The sequence below is a fragment of the Squalius cephalus genome (genome assembly GCF_949319135.1).
Source record: "Squalius cephalus genome assembly, chromosome: 7".
In the NCBI taxonomy this organism is placed as follows: domain Eukaryota; kingdom Metazoa; phylum Chordata; class Actinopteri; order Cypriniformes; family Leuciscidae; genus Squalius; species Squalius cephalus.
Window position 1 is genome coordinate 5,756,593 of NC_137128.1, and position 26,968 is coordinate 5,783,560.

Consider the following 26,968-nt stretch of genomic DNA (forward strand, 5'->3'; position numbering starts at 1 on the left):
CTAGATGTTAGAGTAAGTTGAAACCCAATACTTTCTAAAAGTGTAATCTGGCATTTTCTCTAAAAGAAAAAAAATGCTGTCATCATCAGCTCTCGATGAATCTTGGGATGGTCTGCTCTGTAAAGCATCCACTCCTTCTGTCCTTCTTGGCCCAGGAAACAAAGGATGTATTTGTAGGCTGCATTTAAAGGAGCCTTTGAATCGGGCCAGTCTTCATCACGCCACTGTGACGCACTCGGCCTGGGAATGCAGCCTTCGAAGGACGCAGCCTCTGAATTTGGACACAGCTATTGTTTATGTTATGCTTCTCCTAGCAACACGGCACATGCTCCTGCAGGAGTTTGTTCACTTAGGCCCTGTCTACATCTGGTATTAAGATGCATTTTGGTTGATCCGATCACAAGACGATAAGAGAGACACATTCCTGCTTACATCTTTTGTTTTAATCCGTCTCTTTAATCATTACCCGTTACCAATGACAAAGTAATCTAGTGTTTTAAAATCTGATTTTAAAAGTTGCGCAGTGAATTTCAGCATTTAACCATTTTGACCAGTTGTTGACAGGATTGTGAAAAGTGAGCGTTGTACACCTGAATGAAGGCAGATCTGATTCTGAACGTGATTGGCTCGACTGCAGAGTGGCCTTGCATATGTCAGCCGTGTCGTATTGTAAGACCAGTAACATGCATTAAGAAAATCAACAGTCAATATCCATTTCACGCTAACTTTAAACACACAAGAGATCTTTTTTCTTTATCTCTTTCAAACTTTATTGCATTGAAGTGAAGAAATCAGTCTTCAAGTGTGTAAACATGGATTCTAAAAGTATTTTAAACTCTACCAAAGACATTCTTGATTTTCTCAATATAAATATTCAACATTCAAGTGGAAAATTTTTAACTAAAAACCCATTTCATGTTTTGCATTAAAAGAGATGCAATTAATGCATAGTACGTAACATCACTCAATCATGATAAAAGTACAAAACTGAGCAATTCTAAATGTGAAATCCAGCCCAAGACGAGATTGTTTTAGCAACAATATAATGGCAAATCAATATCCACTTATATTAATATTTAAAAGCTACATTAAACATTGCTCCTCTTAAAAGTGCTTTGTGAACTAATGCAACATTCACAGCCCGCACACACATCACACAATCTGACTGTTGTGTTCTTAAACTATTCTTGTTATTTCTACAATACAAAAAAACACATTGGCCACTTTACATGTTTGTCATTATGAGATTCAGAAGTGGAAAATGATTGTCTCGGAGATCAATTTGATCCAGCTAAGCACACCATGTGTTTTATTGAACCCTAAAGCACATCAGAGGAGCAGCAGGTGATGGGGATGAGGGACGACTCCTGTGACGCTAGCATGAGCAGTGGAGTGTGTCTTCAGTAGTGTAACACTGACGTACCGTCGTCAGATGGGGCTGTTCTCATCTCGCACCAGTGAGATGACGCTGCAGTCTGTAGAGCAACTGCGCAGACGTGACTTGCTCAACATCTCAGCGCTCGGACACTTCCCGTGGCCTCTGCGGGACACACAAAACACATGTGGAGTTACAGTGGATACTTGCTCACTCAGACAACACTTCTCCTACACCATCCTATATTCTCCAAAGCCATCGTTTGGTCCTGTCTCAGTTCACACACTTGAGAGCATGTGTGTGCGAGTGTGTGTCTCGGGTCTGAAAACACCAAAGCTCAGTGCTCTTAACACACACTCTCTCTAATGTCACTTCAGAACGGTATTTGAAGCCAAGCGTATCCCATCATTCTTCATGGTCAGGAACTCCTGTGCCTCAAACACACAATATTTCAAGGACAACTTTCTAGTGTGCATTAAAGTGATTGTTTTAACATATCATTTATTTGTAAAATGTAATGTTGCACAATATATTGCTGCAGAGATGTGTATTTTGTAGGGCTGTGCAAGGATTAATTGTATCCAAAATAGAAGTTTGTGTTTACATAATATGTGTGTGTGTACTGTGTAGAGTTATTTTGTATATATAAATGCACACATGCATGTATACATTTAAGAAATATTTGCATTTATATATACAACATAACTCTACACAGTACACACACATATTATGTAAACACAAACTTGTGTTTTGGATGTGATTAATCATTGCACAGCCCTAGTATGCACCATCATTAAACTGAGTTGATACATTAGAACTACCGAACACGTCCAGAAGTTTATTTGAACTTTATCAGCGTTTTAAGTTGCCAGTCAGCGACTGCATTTTTGATCATATTCACAAAACATATGGCCTTCAGAATACTTTATGAATATGCAAACAGTGAACATCAAGAGAAAGAACAGAGCCTCTGCTTTTAAACTAGACAAAAAACATTTTATTCTTCAGTCATTGGTTTTTAAATCAACACATGAATGTTTCATAAAAAATGAAACCAAAAAACACTTGAGTGCAAAAGTATTGATCAAAATGTCTAAAATAAAGCTCTGTAAAACACACTAAGTGTGTCCTGTGATGGATTTTTTAAATAAAATGATAAACTAAACTAATCATAATTCTAACATCCAACATTACTGCTCCTACAGGCCTAACATTCGAACACTTGAAGAGCAAACTGTACTCTGTTGAGGTGATGAAACCAGTGGAAACTTTGAGATGCTGGCTAGACAATATCAAAAATATAATAGTCTATTATAGTCTCATGACATATCGAGTAATCAAATCAACTTCTAACCTCTTGCATTTTTTAAATGATTTTGGCCTTGTTCACACTGTCAGTGAAATGTGACCCAATTCTGATTTTTCGCTCACGTGACACAGATCGGATGTGTTCTATGACAGTGTAAACAGGAAAAAAACACATGCATTCGGATATTTCGAGATCGGTTTCAGGCCTCATTCATATGTGGATATAAATCGGATATGTGCCAATGCGACTGTCATGTAAACAGGCAGATCGGATTTTCTGAGGCATTACATCTCCGTGGTTTAATGAGGAGAGAAACCCCGAAGCGCTTCTGCAAAGGGACGGATGGCCTGTTGAAACGCTGTGTCGTCGTAGGAGAGGAATGTGGACACACGTTGACAACATATCAAAGGTTGGCTTGCTCATCCTAAAATTTGGGACCCACTGCTTCTTGTTAAAGCCCGCCACAATATGCTCCCGCCAGTCCTGATCTCTCTCACACACAATAACTGAAGCATGAGCACATGTGGATGGCACTTTTCGTCCTCCTCCGCCTCATAATCATGGTGATGTTTGGCGAACTTCGCATATAATCGCAGAGCTAGCATAAATCATATTTTGCGTTCGTCCATCTGTGCAAGATAATTTAACCCTTTAAGCATGCACGATGTTTCAGGTAGTATGGCAAGTGTAAACCCATGAATCGGATATGGGTCACAGTTGAAAGAACGTGTAAACGGACGGTCAAAAAAAATCAGATATAGGCAACAAATCAGAATTGGGCATCAAGACCTGCAGTGTAAACGAGGCCAGTTTTGCACAGTTTTGCACAGATTGAACCAATCAAATTGAAGGAAAATGATCACGAGTAACAGGTCATGTTATTCTCACTGCTGTATACAGCCATCCTCTAAAACCTGATGTCTTCTCTCTGGGAGAGATTCTCTGAGAACTGCTCGAGAACTCTCCCGGCCGTGATTAGATCATCTGTCTGGCTATTGCTGCGCAGCAAGTTAACAGATCAGTGAGACACTAAAGACCTTATTCCCGAGTGATCGAGTCTCGCTCCCTTTGCTCAGTGTGAGACTCTTAGGCGGGGTTAGATGCGGTCAGGCAACTATAATTCTTAGGCATTTTATGCGGTCAGAAAAGCTACTCTTAGGAGTCAACCAACGCCAGTCACCGGAGTGTAATTTTGCAGGTGTCAGGGACACTGGGTTCAACTGAAGTCAGGTTCTACCACAGTCCCACTGGGAAACAAAAGTTCTACACACACTTAGGGTTTTCATGACCTCTTGAACACCTTACAAAAGTGAATTTTGCACAATAGGTGCCCTTTAAAGCTCACGGGCACACGAGTACCTGCTCTCTGGAATGAGGTGTAGTGTGCGGTACAGGTCAGCAGTGGAGGGCATCTTCACCGGCACAGATTTAGGGGTGGAGAACGCGCTGTAGGACAGGGACTTGGTCTGGAGGGGTGGAGTGGACTGCAGTTTGGCCTCAGGTTCAGCACCTAAACACATGTGGATTCAAGATGATGCTAAATGAATGAACTTGAGGAGCTGACCACAAAATATAGGACAAGCTTCACAAGCAGAAAAGTGAAGGCGTAAGTCATTCTCACAATCAATCAGTTGTTCCCCTCGGAGGAAATATAGGACATGGGAGGTTCTGCCGGGAGATACTCACTGACTGATAAAGCACTGTGCGGTTCAGGCAACGCAGGTCTTTTACGGTCTACAAATGGAGTCATGTTCAGAAACTGGGTCTTCAGCCACGCAGCTCGATCCTCCTCGAACGATTTCCTCTAAAGAGGGAACACACAGCAAGTAGGTTAACCCTGCTTTGGCTAAAAACAGCAAGATGAAGTGCAAAAAAAGAGGACATATTGTGCTAGTAGCATATTAGTAGCGTGTTAAACTGGCGGTTATGGTAAGGGGCGGGACATTTCCCAAACACACTCGAAGCGCTCGACCAATCACAACACACTGATCCAGCCGACCAATCAGAGCACAGTGTGCTTTTCAGGAGGAGGGGCTTCATAGAGACAGGAAGTAAACAGAGCATTACTGACAGACTGGGAAGAGAGGAGCCGCAACAATGGAGAATATGAGGAAAATACATGGTTTTCATCACTATTACACAAAATCCAAAAGAAGAAAATGACTGTTTTGGCAGGATTGGTTTCAATAAAAGCATTTCAATATAAGTATTTAAAAAAGAAGGTCTTTTTTTTTTCAAAACAAATTTGAGTTCTGAAACACAGTGTGTTTTTAATAGCACAATGACCTCTGATCTGTCAAAAGATTAAGTCATGACCACTTTAATGTTTTACTGTAATAGTTAATGCTTCTGTTCAGTACCTCGTGTCCCAGGCGAATGGCAGCTTCAGTGAAATTCCTCCTTTCTCGCTCAAAGTTTCTTTTCTGCTCGTTGAAGAGCCTCCATTCCTCTTTGAGCCGCTCCTTCTCCTCCAGCGTGTAGCAGTCGTTCAGCAGAGCTGCGGTCTCCTCGTCACATGGCACGCTTAGCTGCTGCTGTGAACACACACACGCCATCAGAACCAACACGTCCACACACACGCCATCACAATCACCACATCCACACACACCACCATTGCAATCAACACATCCATCCACACATCTCAGACAAGAGCAAACGCACAATGTGATCTACGTTTTGGCCCAATTTATGGACAGGTCGGGTCTGATATTAGTCACCTCGGGTAATTTATAATAAAAGTGCTTTTACCGAATGACCCGAGAAGACCCGTATCATTTTAAAATATGATCTGCGTTTCAGCCCAGTTTATGCTCTGGGCCAGACACTACAGGTCTTCACAGGTCTACTTGGATCTGAAAACTCGAGAGGTTCGGGTCCAAAACTTTGACAAACGCCTCGGACACGGGCCGGGTCTGATCTTAGTAACCTCAGGTGATTTCAAATAAAAGTGCTTTTAGCGAATGACCCGAATTATTTTAAAATATGCCAACTTTCCACTATTTGTTCCAGGTGTTTAACAATCAGGTCTAGCTGGGTTTGAAAAAAATGCCTTCGGGTCTGACTTGGGTCTAACTTTATCGGGTTGGGTTTTTCTTTGAGTAAAGGTGCACACCACTAATGTTAGCATTTGCAAACTCTGCGCTCTAGTTACCCCCAATGAAAGACGATAGCATTACACCAGCTCATGCCACAGCGCACAGAGCTGAAGTGTGGACGCATTTTGAGCTCCACTATAAAGAAATCACAAAGGAGATCGAGAACAGTCAAAATAAACCATTCCAAAACTCAAATCTTAAGAGCTCAATTAACATCCTGATGCCGTAAGATCTACGTTTAGATGAATATGTTCATATGTTCTGCACGCTTTCTTTTCAATAACAAAATAAAACAAAAATAACAGCGGTGAGAAACAGCAGTTCAGAAAGCATCTGATCACAGTGATGTTTGAACCAGCTTTACAGTTCAGCACTCTGGTCATGTCGTGTCTATACAGCACTTTTACAGTATTAAATAGTGAAAAACAGTAAAAACAGTGTCACTGAGTCATGGAGTTAGGGTTAGGTGCACGTCAACTACCCCACTGTTCTGATTAAATAAGAAACTTTTTGCTCAGGTTTTAAGCACTTTTATTAGTGTTTGATGTTGTTCACCTGCAGAAGCTGCTGCTGCACGTGAATGAACTCTTTACACTGTTGCAGCTCCAGCCGTATCCGCTGCATCTCCTCCTCATGATCCTTCCTGGACATCAGCTCCTCCGCCTCACGCTCCTGACACGCCACCAGTGACACTGCAACACACACGCAGAGATATTCATCAAGACCCATTACTGAACAACTCACTCTAAAGAATGTTCAAGAACAAGAACAGCATTTACAGTGACACTCCACCCATTTACTCTCCCTCATGCGTTCCCCCATGTATAAGACTTTATTTCTTCAGATGAACGCCAACTAAGATCTTTAGGTAAATAATCCATCTCTGTGAGTCTATGTAATGCAAGTGAATGGCTGCCGCTCTGCTGACACTTGAAAAACCACACACAGTGATAGTGACGGAGATCCACCCAACCACAGTTGATGTCTTCTGTTCGCACGAGGAGTAAAGAGAAAAGCACAGAGCGCCGCCACTCCTCACACGAGCGTCACAACATGAACATCCGTATGACAGTAGACCAGAGGCAGTGATTTATAGTTAAGAAAAAAAAAGTATTTTTCTAACACACACCTATAGTTTGACTTCAGAAGACATCGATTCATCCACTGTGATTGTGTGGATGACCGTCACGAATGCTGTGTGTGGTTTTTCAAATGTGTCAACCAAGCGGCAGCCATTCAATAGCAGTATATGAACTCGCAGCCGTATACTATGTAAATTTGTTCAAAAGTCATCAATCCTACATCAGTCCTTCTTATAAAACATGTTTGTGTCTTACCCTGATTCACTATGGAAAGTCTATTACAAGTGTTGATATTTTAGGCCTCTCAGGATGGTTTTGGCGGGAACTACAGGTGTACATGTGTCACTCGCCCGTACACATCTTGTTATATCCGTAAATAGAGTAAAGTTGCTCCGGCTGCTCTGACGCGTGTCTGGAGTGTGTGTGCGTGAGATGGGTAGGGTCTGTCTGTCTGTCTGTCTGTCTGTCTGTCTGTCTGTCTGTCTGTCTGTCTGTCTGTCTGTCTGTCTGTCTGTCTGTCTGTCTGTCTGTCTGTCTGTCTGTCTGTCTGTCTGTCTGCATGTGTGTGAGTGTGAACAGAGGAGAGAATTCTGGAGAAAAGAGAGCGAGACAGAGCTGGTAATAAAACAAGAATCAACATCAGCTTGGCTTCAGGAGATGGAGAACTGAGGGGTTTGAACTGTTGTAAAAGTGACGCGGATATGATGGTGTTTTATTACTCAACATGAGAGTAAGTGTTTGATTGAACAGATAAACTGGCATATGTATGTCTCTAACAGAGTTCACTGTAAAGCAGGATCTGTTGTGAAGATCATCTTATGTTAGTTGTGCTGGAGTTTATTCAAGGAAGTAGTGCATCTATTAATGGGTAAAGCTACAGTAACATCTTCAGCCTGAGATCCTTTCATCTAAACCGGTCATATCTCTGAAGGCTAGAAGTGAATGATTTATGAGCAGCAAGATAACCATCTTCATCTGCAGTCACACAGAGCCCAAGCACAGCCAGAACACCCTTCTTATGCAAAATGCATGCAGTTTAGTTTTTAAACCACTAGAGCAGGGTATTCAATTAAAGTTTCAAGAGGTCCGGTCTCTATATTTCCTTCCCAGCGGAGGTCCGGATAATACTTTTTGGAGCATTTATACATTTCCATCGAGGCAGCCGTAGTACTTTATATAAAAAAATAAAAAATAAAAAAACTAAACACTCAAACCAGTCATTAAAGATGAGAATCTTGGGCCAAAACAGTGATGTCTAAGAATCTTTACCAAAACTTTACCCCAAAAAAGTAAATCTTTCTCCCAACTGGATATGAATATAAAAAGGTTAGATCAGATGTTTTAATAGGCTATTTTTCTATTTTACATTTAGACACCTTTGTGTTTGGCCCACAGAAGGCCTTGGGACCAAGGTGCAGGTTAACCTCTTAAGAAAAGTAAGGACCACTTTTACATTTTGATCAAAGCAATAAACTACTAAAAACAAACAATGTACATAATCTTATGTGAATGAGAATGTTCTAGAAAGCCACAAAATCGCTCTCCAGAACATTCTCATTCACAGTTCCCTGCTGGTGGAACGCTCTCCCCACCCTCATCCGGAAAGCAGAATCCCTGACAACATTCAGAAGACAGCTGAAAACCCATCTCTTCCGTGAGCACTTAACCGCATAAAAAAACAAACAAAAAACCTTCCCTTTCCCTTTAAAACCTCACTTATCGGGCTTATGCTACTCTGAATAATGCCTGAACTTCGTATTTTGAGCACTTCTTGCGTTGTTTTTGCCTCATCACGATGACTCGCTTAATTTAGTCCTAATTTGTAAGTCGCTTTGGATAAAAGCGTCTGCTAAATGACAATGTAATCTAATAATCAAAACTCTCATCATGAGGACAAAACAAAGTTAAATAGTAATTTAAAAGTTGTTTTGTCTTTCCTTGCCATCTCTAAATCATTTTCCAAATTGGAACATTGTTTATTATGAAATGCTCTTTATATGCTGATTAATAATGCTAAAATATAAAACACACATGTAAAAGACGCCACATGTGAAGTGTTCTCAAACCTGGTTTAGTTGAAGGGTCAGAGTCATCTGTATGAGCTGCATTCCTGCGGTGTTTTAGTGAAAGTATCTATTTTGCTGCTGTTGTTATTAAAACAACCACGTCATACGCAGCTCTTATAATGGAGCTTCATGGTTTACAGCGAGGGCGAGAGAGAAGCAACAAGCAGAGCGGAGAGGGCTTGAACGAAGCACTTTTAGCTCTAGATAAAATAATGTAGATATAGCTCTGAAAGATCATTACCATGAACAACCCAGAGTGCTTGTGGTGTGTGAAGCGCTCCGTTGCTGCTCACTTTAATCTGTAGAAACGGTAAAATGGTGCAATTATGTCCCGCGGTCCGGATGGCACCAAGCCGTCCGCCATTTGAATATCACTGCGCTAGAGGGCCGAAAGGTACACCACGTACATTTACGTTTTTCAACTAATATTTATGTTTTATTGTATTTCAGCTTTATTTGAATTAACAGAAATGCTTTTAATAGTTAACAATAATAACACTGCCAACTCCTCCACCCCTCTGAGAGGCCAGGATTTGAAATCGCCCCGTCCGTGAGGTCATGACGTTCCTCTAGACGTCCTTTAACATGCGTGTGTAAATCAAGGAGGTGTGCTCTTAACAACACCAATCACAAGAGTCACACTCCTGAAGTTGCTCTGTCCCTGGACGTAGACAAACTGCACCTCGGAAAACTGGGAATCCCCTTCCAAAAAAAAGATCACTATTAAAAACGTCTGAAGTTTATTTCGAATGACACACCTGAGCAACTGAACAATGCTTTTGTGTGTTCGTCTGATTCACAGCATGGTGCCGATTTTATTTAACAGTACCTTGTGTTGAAAACTACGTCAGTGCCAGTATTTTGTCCTCAGAGGCGATCGCTGTGGTTAAATGTTAATTTGACTCCGGCTCAAACACACATGACTCTATTGCTGTGTCCTAAACTGGCTCGAGTACGTTCATACGTGTGTACCTTGGCTGTCGAGTCTCTCCATGTGGCTCTTGAGCTTCCTCCACTGCAGGCGGATGCTGTTGGTGAGCTGCTCGCGCGCCTGTTCACACGACTGCTCCAGCGTCTCTCGACTGGAGTCAGCAGCGTCCTCCTCGCCCTCAGACACAGCCTGAGGACACACACACACACACGGAGAAACAGGCCATCACTCACCTGCATGCCCTTACAAAACACAAAGACTTTTTCACAACACCTGAAAAGTTCATGTGCCTCCATTAACAGTTCATAAAGTCGTTGTCAAAGTAATCCATATGAATATAGAACATTTATTTTATTACAGTTTTATATTTCTAGTTTTCATGTTTAGTTTAGTAATTGCATCATGTGCTTTTGTCATTATTAAAATATTGCTATTTTAGGTTTAATTAAATTTATTTCAGCTTTAGCTTTATTTATTTCCAGATAATAATTTTAGTGCTTCAACTAACTCATTTCAACATTTACAATAAGGTTCATTAATTAACATGAACTGATAATTAACAACACTTCTACAGCATTTATTACAGTAATAAATGTATTTTGCTCACTGTTAGTTCATGATAGTAAATACATTAATGTTAACAAATGAAACCTTATTGTAACTAATGTTACTGCAACATATACATATATTTAAATATATTAAATACTTTAAACAATGCATTATTTACTTTTATCTTGCCAGTAGTTGACAGTAGTTTAATGTACAAAAGTAGTCTGCCTTTTGTCTTTTTAAGCATTGTTTTTAAAGTCTTTTCAGTGGTGGAAAAAAATCTTTGTGTTTCATAATGCCTTATATTTTTAAAGTTCACAGACTGTTTGCTGCTGAAACATGTCATTTAATGTCATTGAGAGGAGCTCAGACCTGCTCTAGGCTGTCCTCCGCCGGCTCCGCCTCGACGCAGAGGCTCTTGGGACTCAGGATGGCCATCATGTCCTTCTTCATGAGCTGCAACACCTTCTTGAGCTCGGAGTTCTCCAGCATCAGAGATCTCTGGCGCGCCTCATAATCACTCAGCAGAGCCCTGTACATCTCACCCTCGTGTCTAACAACACAACAGCAAACGCTCACATGTCTGCAGTGTAAGAGATGACACTGGTGACACACACACACACCCACGTGAGCGTTACCTGGCCTCCATCTTGCCCGTCTTCCAAAGGCCTCTCTTGCCATCGGACCTTCCCACATAGTTGGACACTTCAATGGCTGAACACACATGAGGACAGAGAGGAGAGAGAGGTTATAACCTTGCATGCACTGCTCAAATCTTTCTGGATATTGTGGATTACTGTACTTAATTTTTTTAATTGTTAGGTACTTATTGTGTTGATGATGTGTTGTCTAACACTTGTGCTGCTATTGAGGTGGATGCGGGTCAGGTTAGGACAGGTTTGGTGGTATGGGGAGATTTAAGGGTGGGTTAAAAGGGAAGGTCAACAGTGTCATTATAGCTGGAATTACAAGCTGGTCATTTTATATTTTACTTATATTATAAACATGTATGTACACAGCTTAGACACCTTATGTAAAGTGTGACAACTCTCAAAGCTGTAATTTCTTTCAACAAGCTAAATTGATAGATGATATATTATATAACACATGGAATATAAACAGGCTCTGAAAAATTGTATTTCTGATGTACATTTTTAAAAAATATTCTATGGGTGCAAATATTGTTTTAAGCTTTCAAGTTTAAATGTTAACCTGAGGGATTAAGAGAAAAAGCATGTTTCAATCGAGTAGCTCAGATATACAGAAAACAGGATTTCCATTTCCCATCATGCTTTGGGGCTGGATAGGGAGAGCAAATATTGAAGTATAGTGATATTGAGCCAGATGAGAAAATGGAGAGACTTGTTCTATTATGTTATTTACAAGAGTTTCTGTTATGGTTTTGTCAGGTCTTCAAAAGCACCAGACCGCACCAACAGAACCACAACTTATACAGTATAACTCATTTCAACTGTCTACACGCTATGACAGCTCCTTATTTATAGATTTGAAGTCAGCTTTTAATACAATTAAGATTATCACTAGCATGTTTTTGAAAGAAGTCTCTTCTGCTCATCAAGGCTGCATTCATTTGATCAGAAATACAGTAAAAAGAGTTATACTGTGAAATATTAGGCTACAATGTAAATCATCTGTTTTCTATGTGAATATATAGTAAAGTGTAATTTATTCCTGTGATCAAAGCTGAATGTTCAGCATCATTACTCCAGTCTTCAGTGTCACATGATCCTTCAGAAATCACTCTAATATGATGATTTGATGATCAAGAAACATTTATTATCGTTGTTGAAATCAGGGCTGCTTCATATTTGTGTGGAAACAGTGATACGTTTTATTTTTCAGAATTCTCTGAATAGAAAGTTCAAAAGAACAGCATTCAATTTAAAACCGAAATCATTTGTAACATTATACTCAATGTGCCCTTGTTGTCAAAAAAAAGATGTGTATGCTTTATGATAGGAGGAACAGCAATAATCAGCTGCCGGTTGTGTGGAGATAATAACGGCAATATGTTTCATTTATCTTGTAAATGTCCGTCTCTAAAGCCCAATTTATACTTGTGTGTAGCACGCGTACCCTTCGGTACCCTGACGTGCACCTCTCCAGAAATGTAACAACGCATCAATTATACGCGGACACAAGCGCTGTGATTGGTCTGCTAGAGCCCCTCCCTCGGGTTTGTGTGTAATTGCACGTCAATGCGAATAACGACGCAGAAGTATAAATGAAAACCAAAGCGTAGCCTATCGCGTAGCTCTGGCGCAGAAGTATAAATCAGCCTTTAGTCTGTAATTATGCATCACCCAACAGAATGGTGAAAACTATATTCAAATATTAAGGCCAAAAGAAAATATAGTCGCTAGTGACTAGTGCCCAACAATAATTGAATCTGACTCAAATTAAACTCAACTTTATTCCTCAAGGAGGCAATGCACTATGACGACGTGATGTTTCACTCATAATTACGGCAGGTAAAACAAAACGTGAAATGGCTCAGCGATTTACTGTAAAGCGAGCACGGAGCGAAACAAATATTAGTGGTTCACTTGATGGAGAAGCTGTCAGTGATCAAAATACTGATTTTGAAGAGAATATATTCGAGATGGTGAATATGAGCCAGATGCTGAACGTCCTGGGAAATGAGCTCTGACGAGGACAGTCATGATGGGAGAAAGCATCTGCTCAAAATTAACTCTTCCAAGTTACAAAAGGTAACAAAATATGCTTTATTGTATTCTTTTTTTTTTAATAGCTATTAAAATATCAGAGGAGTTATTATCGCAACAGTTAGAGATCCATCCGTGTTAGATATAGATCCGGGTCACTAAAGACCTGAATATTTAATAAGAATTGGCAAAACATTCATGCATTTAAGTGATATATAACCTTTTAGGTGTTCCATGGGATCATTTTATGGATTTAGGTTGAATTATTTTGTTTTATTTTGAATTTAAATCTGAATTAAACGGCTGGTAAACATACTTTATCACTAGAAAAATGTAACTAACCCATTAAACATGAAGGAATTATGCAATCATTAAAACATTTCTCTTTATATAGAACCTTTTTTGGCATTAAAAAGTAATGGCAAGTATTAAGTTTAAGTTGTTTGCACTACACAAACTAGAGCAGAAGTGCAGAAAAAGAGAAAAGATAGAAAATGTGTTTGTAATATGTCCTCATGTTATTGTAAAGTTCAAACTAAACTTGCATTATATTTGTCTTTTCCAAATAAAGTGAGAATAACACAACAGGTGCTCACCGAGCTTCTTGTCCCTCTTGTCCACGAGCAGCTGGTTGAGCCGCTCCTTCAGTTTGGAGCACTCCCTCTCTTTCCGCTTGGCATCATGGTTGTACTGTGTGGCTCGACTGGAGATGATGCTCTGCAGTTTCTGCACCTGCAGAATATTAATCACACACAGTAGCAGTGAGGCGTGATGGTGAGTCTTACACTTCTCAAACGAATGAACAAACCGACCAACAGACAAAAAACAAATTGCAGCAAAAACTCACTTCACAAACTTACTTTATAAACACACACCTAGAATCTACCGTAACAGTAAACAACAGTTTTAAGTTGAAAACAGTAAAGAGCTGTGCCAGCATTTAAAGGGGACTAATATGCCCTTTTACGAAGTCTTGATTTTGTTTTTGGGGTGTACTACAATGTTTTCATGCTTGACTGAACAAAACACATTTTTCACATATTTTACATTATTACAGCTCCTCTCTCCCCAGTCTGGGTTAACACGCTGAGTTCAATGAAGCCCCTGAAGCATGAAATGTGCTGTGATTGGTTAGATGACCCAGTGTGTTTTAATTGGCAGCACTTAGCATGTAAATTGTCCCACCCCATCATAAAGGCAAGTTCTTCTCTAGTGTAAATATAAATAAGAATGGCGTCAATTTAAAACCATTTTGCGCCTGATTCAGACCCTGACAATGTTAACGAACAAGAGGATCGTGCAGAAAAGATTTCATGCACAGACTTTACAAGCATGGATTTCAGAGTGGTACGTTTTTTGTAATTGTATTATACAGTATAGATACGGTGTTATCCACCATTTAATCGTGATATTAGTCGGAAAACTATGGCAATACTACGGTGGCCGAGAAGCGCAATATAAACACGCGAATCGACTTTCTCCTGCCGCAGTCTGCTGCACTTTCTGCACGTCTTGATTGACAGATGTCTCGTCCAATCAGCGGTCAGTATTCCATTCGCCACATATACCTACCTTTTCCGTTTTGTCTGACTTGTCGTTGTGTTTTCTGACTTGCTAATTTGTTTTCAGATTTGTTGTTGTGTTTTTTGATTTATGTTTTCGAAATTGTTGTTGTGTTTTCTAACTTGTTAATTTGTTTTTAGTCTTTCCATTGCCTTTATAATTTGTTGTTTTGTTTTTGGAATTGTGATTTGTTTTGCACTTCTCGGCCACCGTACAATACTAACAGTAATCGATTACAAAACCATGGTTAATTTTCCTAAGGCGCGGTGAACAGTCTTACAAAGGCTACAGTAAACAAGCTGTTCTCCATAAATGTGCAGATAAACGTTGATGTTATAATGTTCAGGAACAGTTTAAAATAAATGTTAACCTCTCTAAGTTAGGAAGGTCAAACAAATGAGTTTTGGGAATGTGGAAAAAACAGCGTCTCTTTGACAGAGACAACACTGTCTTCTCTAATGCAGCTCATCCAGGCCTCCTTACTTTTTTGCATATTCTGTGGGCGGAGATTATTTAAATGAGTAACATTATGAGTTCATAAGATCCGGAAAAATTACTCTGTAGTCCAAATGAGCCGTTCGTTGTAGTTCTTGAAAAGTAGATTCTGTTAAATAAAATATCTCCCTTTGGAGTGGATTTTGAGCTTTGTAACCTTGCAGATCTTTTAAACGCTCGAACAGCAACACACTAGGGCTGGGCGATATGGCTGAAAACTGTATCGCGATATAAGCATTTCATATCGGTCGATTTCGGCAATTATTGATATTTTTTATGACCCATTTAAAATAAGGACCAGGAGAAAAATGTTACACTTAAACATTTTTATTTTAAACTTAACCTTCCTCTGATTATAATCCCCTCAGTTATAAAGGCAGAAATGTCAACAAGGACCTTGTTCAAAATCCTGCCGCGCCACAGAGTGCCATTTACATAGTTTTATATTACATTTACATTCATTTGTCTCAAATCATAGTTAATGTACTGACTTCTCCCTGTGCTGCAATATACATTTAGTTTTACATTCATTCACAGACATCAGCTGCTTGAATGAAAATAGCTGATGTTATCGGATTTTCAGGTGATATGCTCATTAACAGACGCTCTGAGGTAAAGTGTTCAGACTGCAGACTTAGCAACGATTGTATTTAAAGGAGTCATAACCTAGTATTACCTTGGATACCTACTGCTGTATTATAGTCTTTCAGGCCCTTCTAAAAAAGAAAAGTGGAAAAAAAATAAACACAGAGCTCCTCAGACCCTTATTTCTGAAGGCATTATTGTCTCGCGAGATCTGATGCGATATTTTGGCTGTCGTGGATGGTCATTTTAATAATGCAAATGAGGGGCGCGTTGATTGGTGGCAGGAAGGAGGGGGGTTGACACCACAGGTAACGCTTTAGCATATCATTCCAAAATGACATCATGGCGCAAGTTGTGAATGAACCCGACCTGACCGCGACCGGCTTCCTGGCCAGTGTATAAGCGTTAGGCAATCAATATACAATAGCCGAGTTCATGATGATCTCAGTCATTTGTTTTTTGCAAAGTATGTTAGCAGCCATTCCCCATGTTTACCTCGAAGCTAATACTCCCGCTAGTGTTGTGCCTGAACGCGTTCATTGAACGAACTTTCATGAACTCGTTCATATTTTGGGCGAACGTGAACTGAACGTACCGCATTACTGCCTGATGAACGTTACTGTGAACTCGTTCATTCTGGTGTCTGTGAACGCCACGCTCTCTCAGTTTAACTTCGTTCAGTAGGATGCCAGATTTCTATAAAGCCTTCCAGGCGAAAACCCACCTAAAACCCACCGTAAACCGGCCTTAATATGTAGCGGAAAAACACCCAATCTGGCAACACCAGCAACCAGTGTCTATTGACTCTCTTGTTCGATCTCGTTCATCAAAATGAACAAATCTTTTTTCGAGTCATTTCGTTCATTTAAAGGAGAAGTTCACTTTTAAAATGAAAATTCTGTCATCATATACTCACCCTCATGTTGTTTCAAAGCTGTATGAATTTCTTTCTTATGCTGAACAGAAAGGAAGATATTTAGAAGAATATCAGTAACCAGACAGTTTTTGGGTCCCAATGACTTCCATAGTATATTTTTTTCCTACTATGGAAGTCATTGGGACCCAAAAACTGTCTGGTTACTGATATTCTTCTAAATATCTTCCTTTCTGTTCAGCATAAGAAAGAAATTCATACAGCTTTGAAACAACATGAGGGTGAGTATATGATGACAGAATTTTCATTTTAAAAGTGAACTTCTCCTTTAAGGGGCTTTAAATGTTACTATTAACTGGCAAATTCCCTGAACACATCAACCTACGCAATCTTGATCATATTCTGAATTAAGAAATCATTATAATGCAGTCAAAAATCGTTTAACGTTATAGGGAACATAAATAATTACTTCACCTCGAGTCTTTCGTTTATTTGTCTAGTGACAGACGCAATAGCATACAATAGCCGCATTAGCAGTTAGCTGCTGTTTGTTACACACAGTAGAGCAATAAAAACACAGTCTTACCGTTTCAATTGCAGGCAATTTTGTTGGAATGGCGCTTTTCCCGAGCTTCGATGCCAACTTCGCCTGATATTGCCCCAAATTTGTGAAGGATTCCGGCGTACAATGTTTAGTTAGCACAGACACATAACGATAAGCCAGTGGGAAGGGTTGAAGGAACCGCGTCATTAAAAATGAATTTAATCCACTGGTCCCTGATAGCTAGGTCTGTTCTTGGTAGAGAAAACACATTTACATGTTGATTCTGGCAGTCAACCACAGAGCGACTCACGTGTGCACTACGTTTCTGCATCTTTCGCGACTGAACTGAATATGGGTGGAAGGGCGGGCTTCCTGCAGCATAGGTCTGCGGTGTCCATATATGGTATATCCTTCCCCGTCTTGACATCAAGAGGTGCAGAAATCAAAATCTCGTATTTGAGTGCGCGTGCACGTGGGCTATTTTACAAACCCTGAGGTAAACAAACGCTTCACTTTTAAATATCAGCTTCCCGGCCAGTGTATAATCATTATGCAATCATAACATACATTGATTCTCGTGGAAAAGTGAAATTTGCAGGTTATGACTCGTTTAATTGTACAGTTCAATCACACATAACATAGAACAGGCATTATCTTAATTTGATAACGTCCTTAAACATAACAATATTGCTGGCCATAAACTGAGAAAGTGCGCGTCCGGTGTGCGATACCTCGAGTTGTCCTAGACGCGACGCGGCGTGGCGCTGCGCTTCTCGTCCGGTGTGCGACCCCTTTATTAGCGTGTCACACTCCCTACGTTGCTAGGTTACCAGAGAGTGAGTGCCTTTGTTCATGCAACCAAACTTGCTTTGCAACCTCTGTTTTTTTCCCACGAAGAAAATAAAATTATCGAACGTTTTATCGAACGCATTTTTATTGATATTAATTACGTGTCTATCGCGATACATATCGTTATCGTTTTATCGCCCAGCCCTACAACACACTAACTAAAGTTGTAAAAGTTAAAAAGCATAATAGGACCCCTTTAACTATTAATGATTCATTTGATAATAGAGACACAATGCAAAGAAATTTGACTTTTTTGCATCCCATTTTCACCTTTTTAGCACTGAACAGTATGGAAGCTCGTTTCAGCCAAAAAAAAAGGTTAACTTATCTTGATATTTCCCATTTTTTTCCCCCAGAATTGAGAGATACTTCATAACTCACGAGTTTACATCTCATAATGCGGAGGGGGGAAAAGAATTGTAAATCGCAATTGAATTCTGAGAAAAATATATACATTTTCTTTTGCAATACACTGATCATTCAGTTTGGCATTTGTGTAAAAGATGAAGGATTTTGTATGCTGGGGGTTATGGCGTAAAACAAACAGAATAAAAAACGAAATGTTTCTTTATAAGAACAAAAGCACAGCAGTGAGCGTGATGGGGTGCAGTGGTGACGCCGGTCTGAGCGTGAGCATGTCTTACTTCCTCTTTCTCAGACTTCAGGCAGTTCTGTAAGGTTTTGATCTTCAACTGTAGCTGTCGCTCACCCTCATGCAGGCCTGAGTTCTCTCTCCTCGTGTGCTCCAGCTGATCCTGACACACACACACACACACACACACACACACACAGAGCAGAACCATTAGGATTTTTACATTACAACCATTTCCTCCTACTTCACTCTGAACTATCCTATTTTTGAATGAGTAAATAATTAAACTCAGCACCACAGCAGTGTGCGTAATAGATCTCAGATATCAAATGTTCACATGTAAATGTGTTACTACTCCACAAAAAAAAAAAAAAAAACACAACTCAGACTATGAATTTTTTTTATGTTGAGATAAAATATAAATATTATTTGAAAAACTGTTTATTGCCAAGGCACTATTTCTAATTTTCATTTCGTTTAAGTTGAAGCATTAAAATTATTAACTGGAAATAAAACTAAACTAAAACTAGCAATATTTAAACTAATAAAAAATAAAAGGCAATTCAAAATATTAATAAAACTCGAAATAACACTATCACAATATCTGGCATATGAAATATAAAAAAAATTATATTGTCTAGATTTTTATATGAATATTTGAGTTATGTCCATGCCTTCTCCAGGCCTGTAAAGCCCAGCATTGTAAAGTTGGCTGATGTTCAGTTAGTGTGTGTGTGTGTGTGTGTGTGTAGTACTTTGAGTCGACAGTGGCTGTGCTGCAGATGCTCGAGGTCACTGGTGTTCTTCATCTGCTGGTTCTCCAGCTCGTGATGGGCACGCTGAGCCCTCCTCTGCAGCTGCAGCACCTCGTACAGCACGTTCAGCACCGGCACCGCGCTCAGACCACCCGAGGCACACTCCACACTCACTCCAGACAAGCCCAGCGAACACACCTCCTGAGGAGAACCAGGACAACACATACGATCACCACAACAGTCCAGTTAAGAAGATGTGATGAACATGTACAGTACTTAAAGGTGCAGTGTGTGATTTAGAGCGGCATCTAGTGGTGAGGTTGTGAACTGCACCCAACAGAAGTTACAGTAGCAGACAAGAAGTGATGTCGTCGTCTGAGACAGCAGAGAGTAGCCAGTTAAGCGATGAGGTTTCTTTACAAAGATAAATTAAGAAATTAGGTTTACTTGATTCAGTAAAACGATGTTATTTTGAATATTATTGTTACTTGTTCATCATTGTGTCAGTGTTTTATTCGCTGACTTTAGCTATAGCTTCTTATCATGAAGAACAACAGTGATGAAATGTGTTTGTCCGCTCAGGGCCACTGTAGAAACATGTCGATGTAAGGAGACCCGCGGTGTGTGTAGAGAGAAATGGCAAAACATAACAGTTCATTAATTAAGTGTACTTTATACACCACTGAATGTGTATGATATTGCAATTCTGCCAACAGATCCTCCTAAATGTTACACAGTGCACCTTATTCAACAATATTGATCTGCCTGCATTGACACCATTATGAGAGCTGAACTGAGCTGGACGATGACATCACTGTTTTCTCCAGGGCGGCTATGAATGAACTAAGTAACTTTTTCACAATGAAAACAAACCATCATTGAACTTAACCTTGACTATGACGCTATTTTCTTCTAGATCTGCTGTACAGCAGGAACTTTGTTGCATTATCACTGTTTATAAAGGTCATTCAGTCATTATGTACCATGTAGACTCCAACATCCAAACTCAAAACTAGTGTTCTCTCCCACCCAGGTCATTCACTGGTACACAAGACATTCTGCAGTTGTGTTTCAATGTACTGCGAATGTGAAAGTGCTTACTAAAATCTGAAAACAGCATCAAATGAACCTATGAAAGAGAGCATTAGCTCTTAACATGTAGAGTGGTGTTACGCTGCCTCAAAAGTACATACACACCATGATACAAACAGCAATGGTGTCGGTTTAACCATATCAATCTCATCCTTTGGAACTGCATCAAAATGGATTCAGAAAACAGCGTCGTCTTGACATGAACAAGCCAAACTCTTCCAGCCTCAGATAAACTACAGTGTTTGAGGGTCAGAGCAGAGCAGGGTTTCTGCAGGTTTCAGTAAGTCCAATTTAAGACCTTTTTAAGACATTTATGACCATAAAGATTGAAATTTAAGACCTTTTTAAGACATTTATGACCATAAAGATTGAAATTTAAGACCTACACGACGCATTATCCAAGTCAGATAGATAGTTACCTCGGGATCATTAGAGTATCTTTCTATCTATCTAGGATTATCTGATGTGTGTGTGTGTGTGAGTGAGAGAGAGAGAGAGAGGTAGAGGTATATATTTTTTTAATAGAAAATTGTACTTTTGCATATTATACTGTAAAAACACAATTATTGTTGATTTTAGTTGATCATAGTTGATCATAACTAGAGAGGAAATGATGAGATGATTAAAGTGACCAAAATTATCACGGTTATCACAGAATCCTGTTCAAAAAGTACTAATACTACAGAATGAAGTCAATTCAACAAGTTTTATGTCGAAAAACAGCAAATAACAAATTGATTAGCATCAATATGCACTTTTTGTTTATGTAAACATTAAAATACCATTAAAAAAGATGGCCAGATTTTAAAAGAGTGTCTCGCAACATGTTATCTACTAACATGAACAAGTTCAAATAAAGTTGACAAAAAAGGTTTTATACGAAGATAAACTTCATATTTCAGCCTTTAAATATTTTTTTTATAAGAAGAATGAGTCAAAAAAGATAAATTACTGACATTTACACATTAGCTTATGTATTAGTAGTGTTTGGGTGCACCCCCATCCTTCATGTTGACTGAGCTTTCAGTGTTGTTATGGAAAGGGGTGATTGGTTGGTTCCTGTCACATGACCTGCGGTGCGTTTGCGGCATTCTGAAAAGTTTAGATTTTTTTCATCTCGTTGCGCCTGGTAAAAAATTAGCGCGTCGCTTCAATTATGAGTGCGCTTGCCCCGCGCCTACATTTGAACAAACTTGAGCGCGCAAAAAACGTGATATGTGAACGGCCTCTGGCGAGCTAGCTCATATCAAGCCACGAGCGACTGGTATCACCCCTGCTCTAGGGCTCCGCTTTGATACTTGATACAACTTTTTTGCTACTTTGTAATAACTTTCTGCGGCCAGCGTTTCTGGAAATGAACGAGGGTAAACACTTTTTTAGACCTGACTAAATGAAATGTAAGACCTAGGATGAAAATCTGGGTGTTTTTAAGACTTTTTAAGGCCTTAAATTTAAAGTTCAGAATTTTAGACTTTTTAAGACCCCGCGGAAACCCTGGCTGACCCTGTTCACCGGCAGCCAATGAAGACCACAGACTGGCATTATGCACATTTGTTACAAACCTACATAAGTTCGAGTAGGAAGACAGAAGTTACTGATGACTCGTTTCACATGACAATTACTCAGTTTATCTGCACTTTGAGCTCTGAAACTTTGCAACCTTTTACATTCACAAACAGCTTTATTACACACTACATGAAAGGCGATCTGAAAAAGAATAATAGGCGCATTTTAAATCATTGCACTTCATGTCATTGCTTAAGTTGTATATATCGCAACACCAATACTCGCCAATAGGGGTGTAACGATACCCTCATGACACGATTCAATACATCTCACGATACGATACTCCAAGACATATGATAAAAGGTTTACAATTTTTTTTTACTGTTGATTAAAATGCTAAATTTGGTGTTACATTGTGTGTGTAAATGAACAGTCTTGGACTCGGTGCTGAAACCCAAAGCACAGGACAATAGAGACGCCAGAATAACAATATTCATGATTCTGAAGATGAAAATACAGAATTACTTTAGTCGAATATGTTTGCACTCTTTCACTGACTAGATATATTTAAAATAATGTAGGACACTTTTTACTGACATGTGGCATTATCAGGACCCACACATATTCCCCCATTGCATTATTATACATTATATATAGCAGTTTAATGTAATACTGCCACTAAATCTCTGTAAACTTGAATTTTTCCTTTTGGGTGAACTACACACGATACAGTTTGTCTCTATCCACCATACATATTGTTGCATTTTTGTATTGCGATATATTGTGACACCCCTACTCATCAATCATCAGATAAAACAATAGTAATAGTCTAAATGTTGACACCACGTCTAACACATGAGCAATGCTTGAAAACCCCCTGTGTGATGTACCTGGTTGATGTATGCGATGCACTGGGCTATGTTGTCCTCGGTGCAGAACGCACTCAGCACGCTGTAGGAGGCTTTCGGCAGGGCCATGCTGGAGGAGTGCAGGGAGTGGGCAGAGTTTCGCCTGGAGGGGGACATGCTGAGCCCAGAAATACTGGAGAGCTCTTTGGTGTCTGCACAGAAGACAAAAGACAAGGCAGAGCCGGTTATTGAAGCCCGCCTTGACATGCCTAGCATGACTGTTTTAACATGGTGTCGAGCAGCGCCAAAACAGGCAAGCAAGTAAATAGGTTTAAGTGCAGGAAAAGCTTAAAAACAACAACAATATAGATGCAAGCAGCAACTACGGGTCCAAGCAGAGCTGATGCTAAATAAGTTTCAGCACATTAGGCAGTGGTGTTGCCAAGATATTGGATACGAATCACAGCATTTCAAGGTGTTCTTCTGATGAGGATTTGGTGAAAATATATTCAGAAATTGATTGGGAATTTAAACTACGCTATGCATTCGACTCAGTGTGAGTCCAGGAATTAGAAATACATCGTCTTTCCAGACCTTACGGTTCAAAAGTTACGAGCCTCAAAGTGTGTGCAAATTTGACCCGTTGGAAAGACAATTTTCTTTTTGGGGTAAACTACTCCTTCCAACTCATTACAGGAAAAGTACAGAGAGAAATATATTAGTTTCAATATGAAGTTCAACATTACACAGATTAATTAAACAATCCTTAAATTAGCTCAGTGTCTTAACAAGATCAAGCCCAACGCTCACACAAGTCCCAGACACAATCTTCCCATGCTCGAAGCTCACCGAGAGACGGATCTGGCATCATTGCTGGAGTCCACCAATCTCCCATCATGTCCACATTCAGCTCGGCCGGGACTCTCGGTCGTCCCGCTCTTCCAGAAGCAGGCTAGCACTCGGCCATCATCACTCCTGAAATAGCACAGTCGTCAGACTGGATTACAGGATTCCTCTGAAGCCGGATTAAACAGCAGGATTACAGAGCCAGCGCGAGACAGAGCGGGTCGAGGAAACATGGAGAGCAAGAAAAACAGGAGGATCGAGGTGGAAAACTCCTCAGGGATGGGTATGGCTTACATTACAAGAGCTATACACTCATGTAGAGCTCAAGTTAATCAATCTAGACATCATCTGAAGAAAACCTGAGTATAGTCAGGCAGAGCTGTGACATAAGAGAGCTGGTATAATCTGAGCTGGGTCATGTCTAGGCTAATCGTCAAACAACAACTATTACTCAATGATGAACACCAACAACAATTCTTATAGAAATGCATCTAAAACTGCTCAGTGAGATTCCCATTAACATCCTCTTGGCTTCTGCAGATCTTCAGCTTTACAGTACTCAAACACACGACGTCCTCTGGCAATCCCATCCTAATCAAGAGTTACTAATTCTGTCTAATAATTTAACACCTTTCACAAATATCAGCACAATTACTAATGTGATACTGAAGATACACAACAGCTCAGTAAACAAGTTAAAGGGTTAGTTCACGCAAAAACTAAAACTCTGTCATAACCGACTCACCCTCATGTCGTTCCACACCCGAAAGACTTTTATTCTTCACAACACTAATGAAGATATTTTTAATCAGATCCAAGAGATCTGTGTCCCTCCATTAACTGCTACACAACCACCATTTTGACACTTCAAACTAATCAAAGAGAGTGTAAAACTAATCCGTACTAATCCGAGCTGTTTACAGCTAATTATCTGAAGAGACACGACTGCTTTATATGATGAACAGATTTCACTTAGGATTTTATTCCTGTAAACAATCATCAACTCGCACATCGGCTGTGGTAAAGGGAAGCTGAAGCATGTGCGCTTGACGTGAGAGAACCAATCAGGTTCATCCTCGTGTTACGCATCACCTTTGAGCTTCTCCAAGAACCAATGAGTTGTTCTTATGTGTCAAAAAAGTACGGCTGAGCTTCTGTTTATGGTCGCTGATGTTTATATGTAAATAAAAGCCTAATTTATTTTTACATTTTTGGGTGAACCAACCCTTCAATATTATTAAGTGTGTTTTATTTGGACATAAATGCTGTCTTTTTTGCTCCGTTTAACAAATCTGCATTTTTGGAAAGAATCGTTTGATTGAATCATTCAATGACTCATTCATAAAGAGTCACATGCTTCGTTCCAGATTGAATAAGCCGTTTGAATGAATCATTGAATGAATGACTCACTCATTAGGATGGAGACTTGCTGCGACCTACTGGCTTTTTAGGGTCATATTTAAAGCATAATTTAATATAATTACTTCGTCAATTTTATTTTTAAATCTAAGGTTCCACTGGTTTCTGGATTATTACAGGAAACAAGCTCTGCAACCAACACAAGTTTATGACTCTTCCACGTTTTGTTCATCAAGAGAATCTTCAGAGAGCAAGACAGACCATAAACTAAAGCAATCACATGACATCAACCTCACCATCACTATGCCGCTCTGTTTGTTTTTATTATTTTTTGGAAATGTGTTCATGTTGCAAGTGTCTAATAAATAATAATAAAATAACAATAATAATAATAAAAGTCTTTCAGCATGAGCTTATCTAGATAGTTATCATGACTGTATTAGTTCTACTCATTGTGTTTAAAGCCCTCGGCAACATCTGTAGTCCCATTTAGCCATTTGTTAAACAGCCTTTTTCAAGACACCGCGTTTATGGCATAGCCTACAGATAATGGGCATGTGTGAAACAACAAGTTAATAATTAATCATCTATGCTTGGAGTCAGTTCATGTTTTAAACTGTACTTTGCTTTCAGTAGGCTAAGTGTCATTATGTTAAACAAAAAAAAAAAACAAAAAAAAAAAGGTTGCTCAGAGAAAGGCTAGGGAGGTTTTATCAAGAAGATTAAGGTAGATAGTTGAGATTATATATTTCCACATCAGCAGCTGACACTATTCTCATGGCAAGAGCTGATTTACAGGGTCCATTTCCTATTAATTACATATTAATACGTATAAAAACCCTAAAAGTTATGGTAAGATCTTATTAAGCCAGTCCTTTAATAAAGCACACCAAGTAAAATCGTCATCTAAACTGCCTCATAATCTTAAAACAAAATAACTCAGATTTCTCATCTCTGATGACGTGTTTACAGGCGCGAGGGCGGGGCAACCTGTCACTCACAGGAGATCCACCAATAGCAAACCACAACCAATCAATTCCTCACAGTCAAAATCAAATGAAAACAAAGATTACATTCTTGCAAAGAAAACAAACTCAATCTATGTATGGCAGAAACGCCCCTGTGTGGAAAAGCTTCGAGTAACTAACTCAATTTCAATACATTTGTATTTAAAAACAGCACTGCTTCAGAAATGTTCATTTTTATCAACAATAACTTATCTGCAGTCGTCCAGTCTGATTCAATATTCTCAGTTCTCATTGCAACATTACTCAGTAGAAAAATAACATGTTTATTTTCAGTGAATGACCGTTGGCTGGCGTTCAGTGGGTCTGTCTCAGTCCTCTAACGTTACCTAGACAGCATTTCTAGGCGGGTGGGAACCACTGATCTATATATGTCATTCTATATAGATTAGTGGTTGGAACACATCCATTCGACCCTAGACACGCAGTCTATGTAGGAAACACGCGACATTAGAGACACAGCCCGAGCTTTAACTTTAGCACAGCGCTAATAACACAGTCACACATGTTGACTTACATCAGATGCAGCTCCGCGTATTCAACCCGTCAGATCAGCATGTGCTCGCGTGCTTCAGATCAGAAAGATCCCGAGCGAGTGAGCGAGTGAGCGAGTGTGTGAGTGTGTGAGAAGCAGCAGTGCGAGTGTTGTCGTCCACCTGCCCTGGAGCGCAGGAGATGTTTGGGTGATTTGAAGCGCACCTCCGCTCTTCCAAATAAACAAGCACGACGCTCATTGGCCAGCCTGTTGTCAGGCAACCAGCATCTCGCCATTTCATTGGCTGGATTATCTCCCCTACCTGCCTGTAACGACACGCAACAGGTGTTCAATGTCTGCCTACAGGGAACTAATGTATGGAGAAGACATTAATCATTTAAAAAATATTGTAGCTGTAAATAATAATAATAATAATAATACTAAAGATATTATACAAATGTACATA

General features: G+C 39.6%; 1 protein-coding gene across 2 annotated transcripts; it reads right to left on the minus strand.

Moving 5' to 3' along the window:
- On the minus strand, positions 1-26,735 carry ssx2ipa (synovial sarcoma, X breakpoint 2 interacting protein a). Of its 2 annotated transcripts, none has more exons than XM_079876546.1 (14): positions 26,545-26,735; positions 23,647-23,772; positions 22,840-23,009; positions 19,352-19,552; positions 18,649-18,759; positions 13,691-13,826; positions 11,046-11,121; positions 10,780-10,960; positions 9,900-10,047; positions 6,335-6,471; positions 5,045-5,218; positions 4,371-4,488; positions 4,044-4,194; positions 1-1,540 (listed from the first exon to the last, which is right to left on the minus strand). In XM_079876546.1, the coding sequence occupies exons 2-14, from the start codon at positions 23,693-23,695 to the stop codon at positions 1,429-1,431; spliced, it is 1,764 nt and encodes a 587-aa protein (XP_079732672.1). In that variant the 5' UTR covers positions 23,696-23,772; positions 26,545-26,735; the 3' UTR covers positions 1-1,428. The 2 variants fall into 2 exon arrangements, with proteins under 2 accessions (XP_079732672.1, XP_079732673.1); XM_079876547.1 differs by having other exon boundaries at positions 5,045-5,215; positions 26,545-26,734.
- Positions 26,736-26,968: the final 233 nt, after the last annotated feature.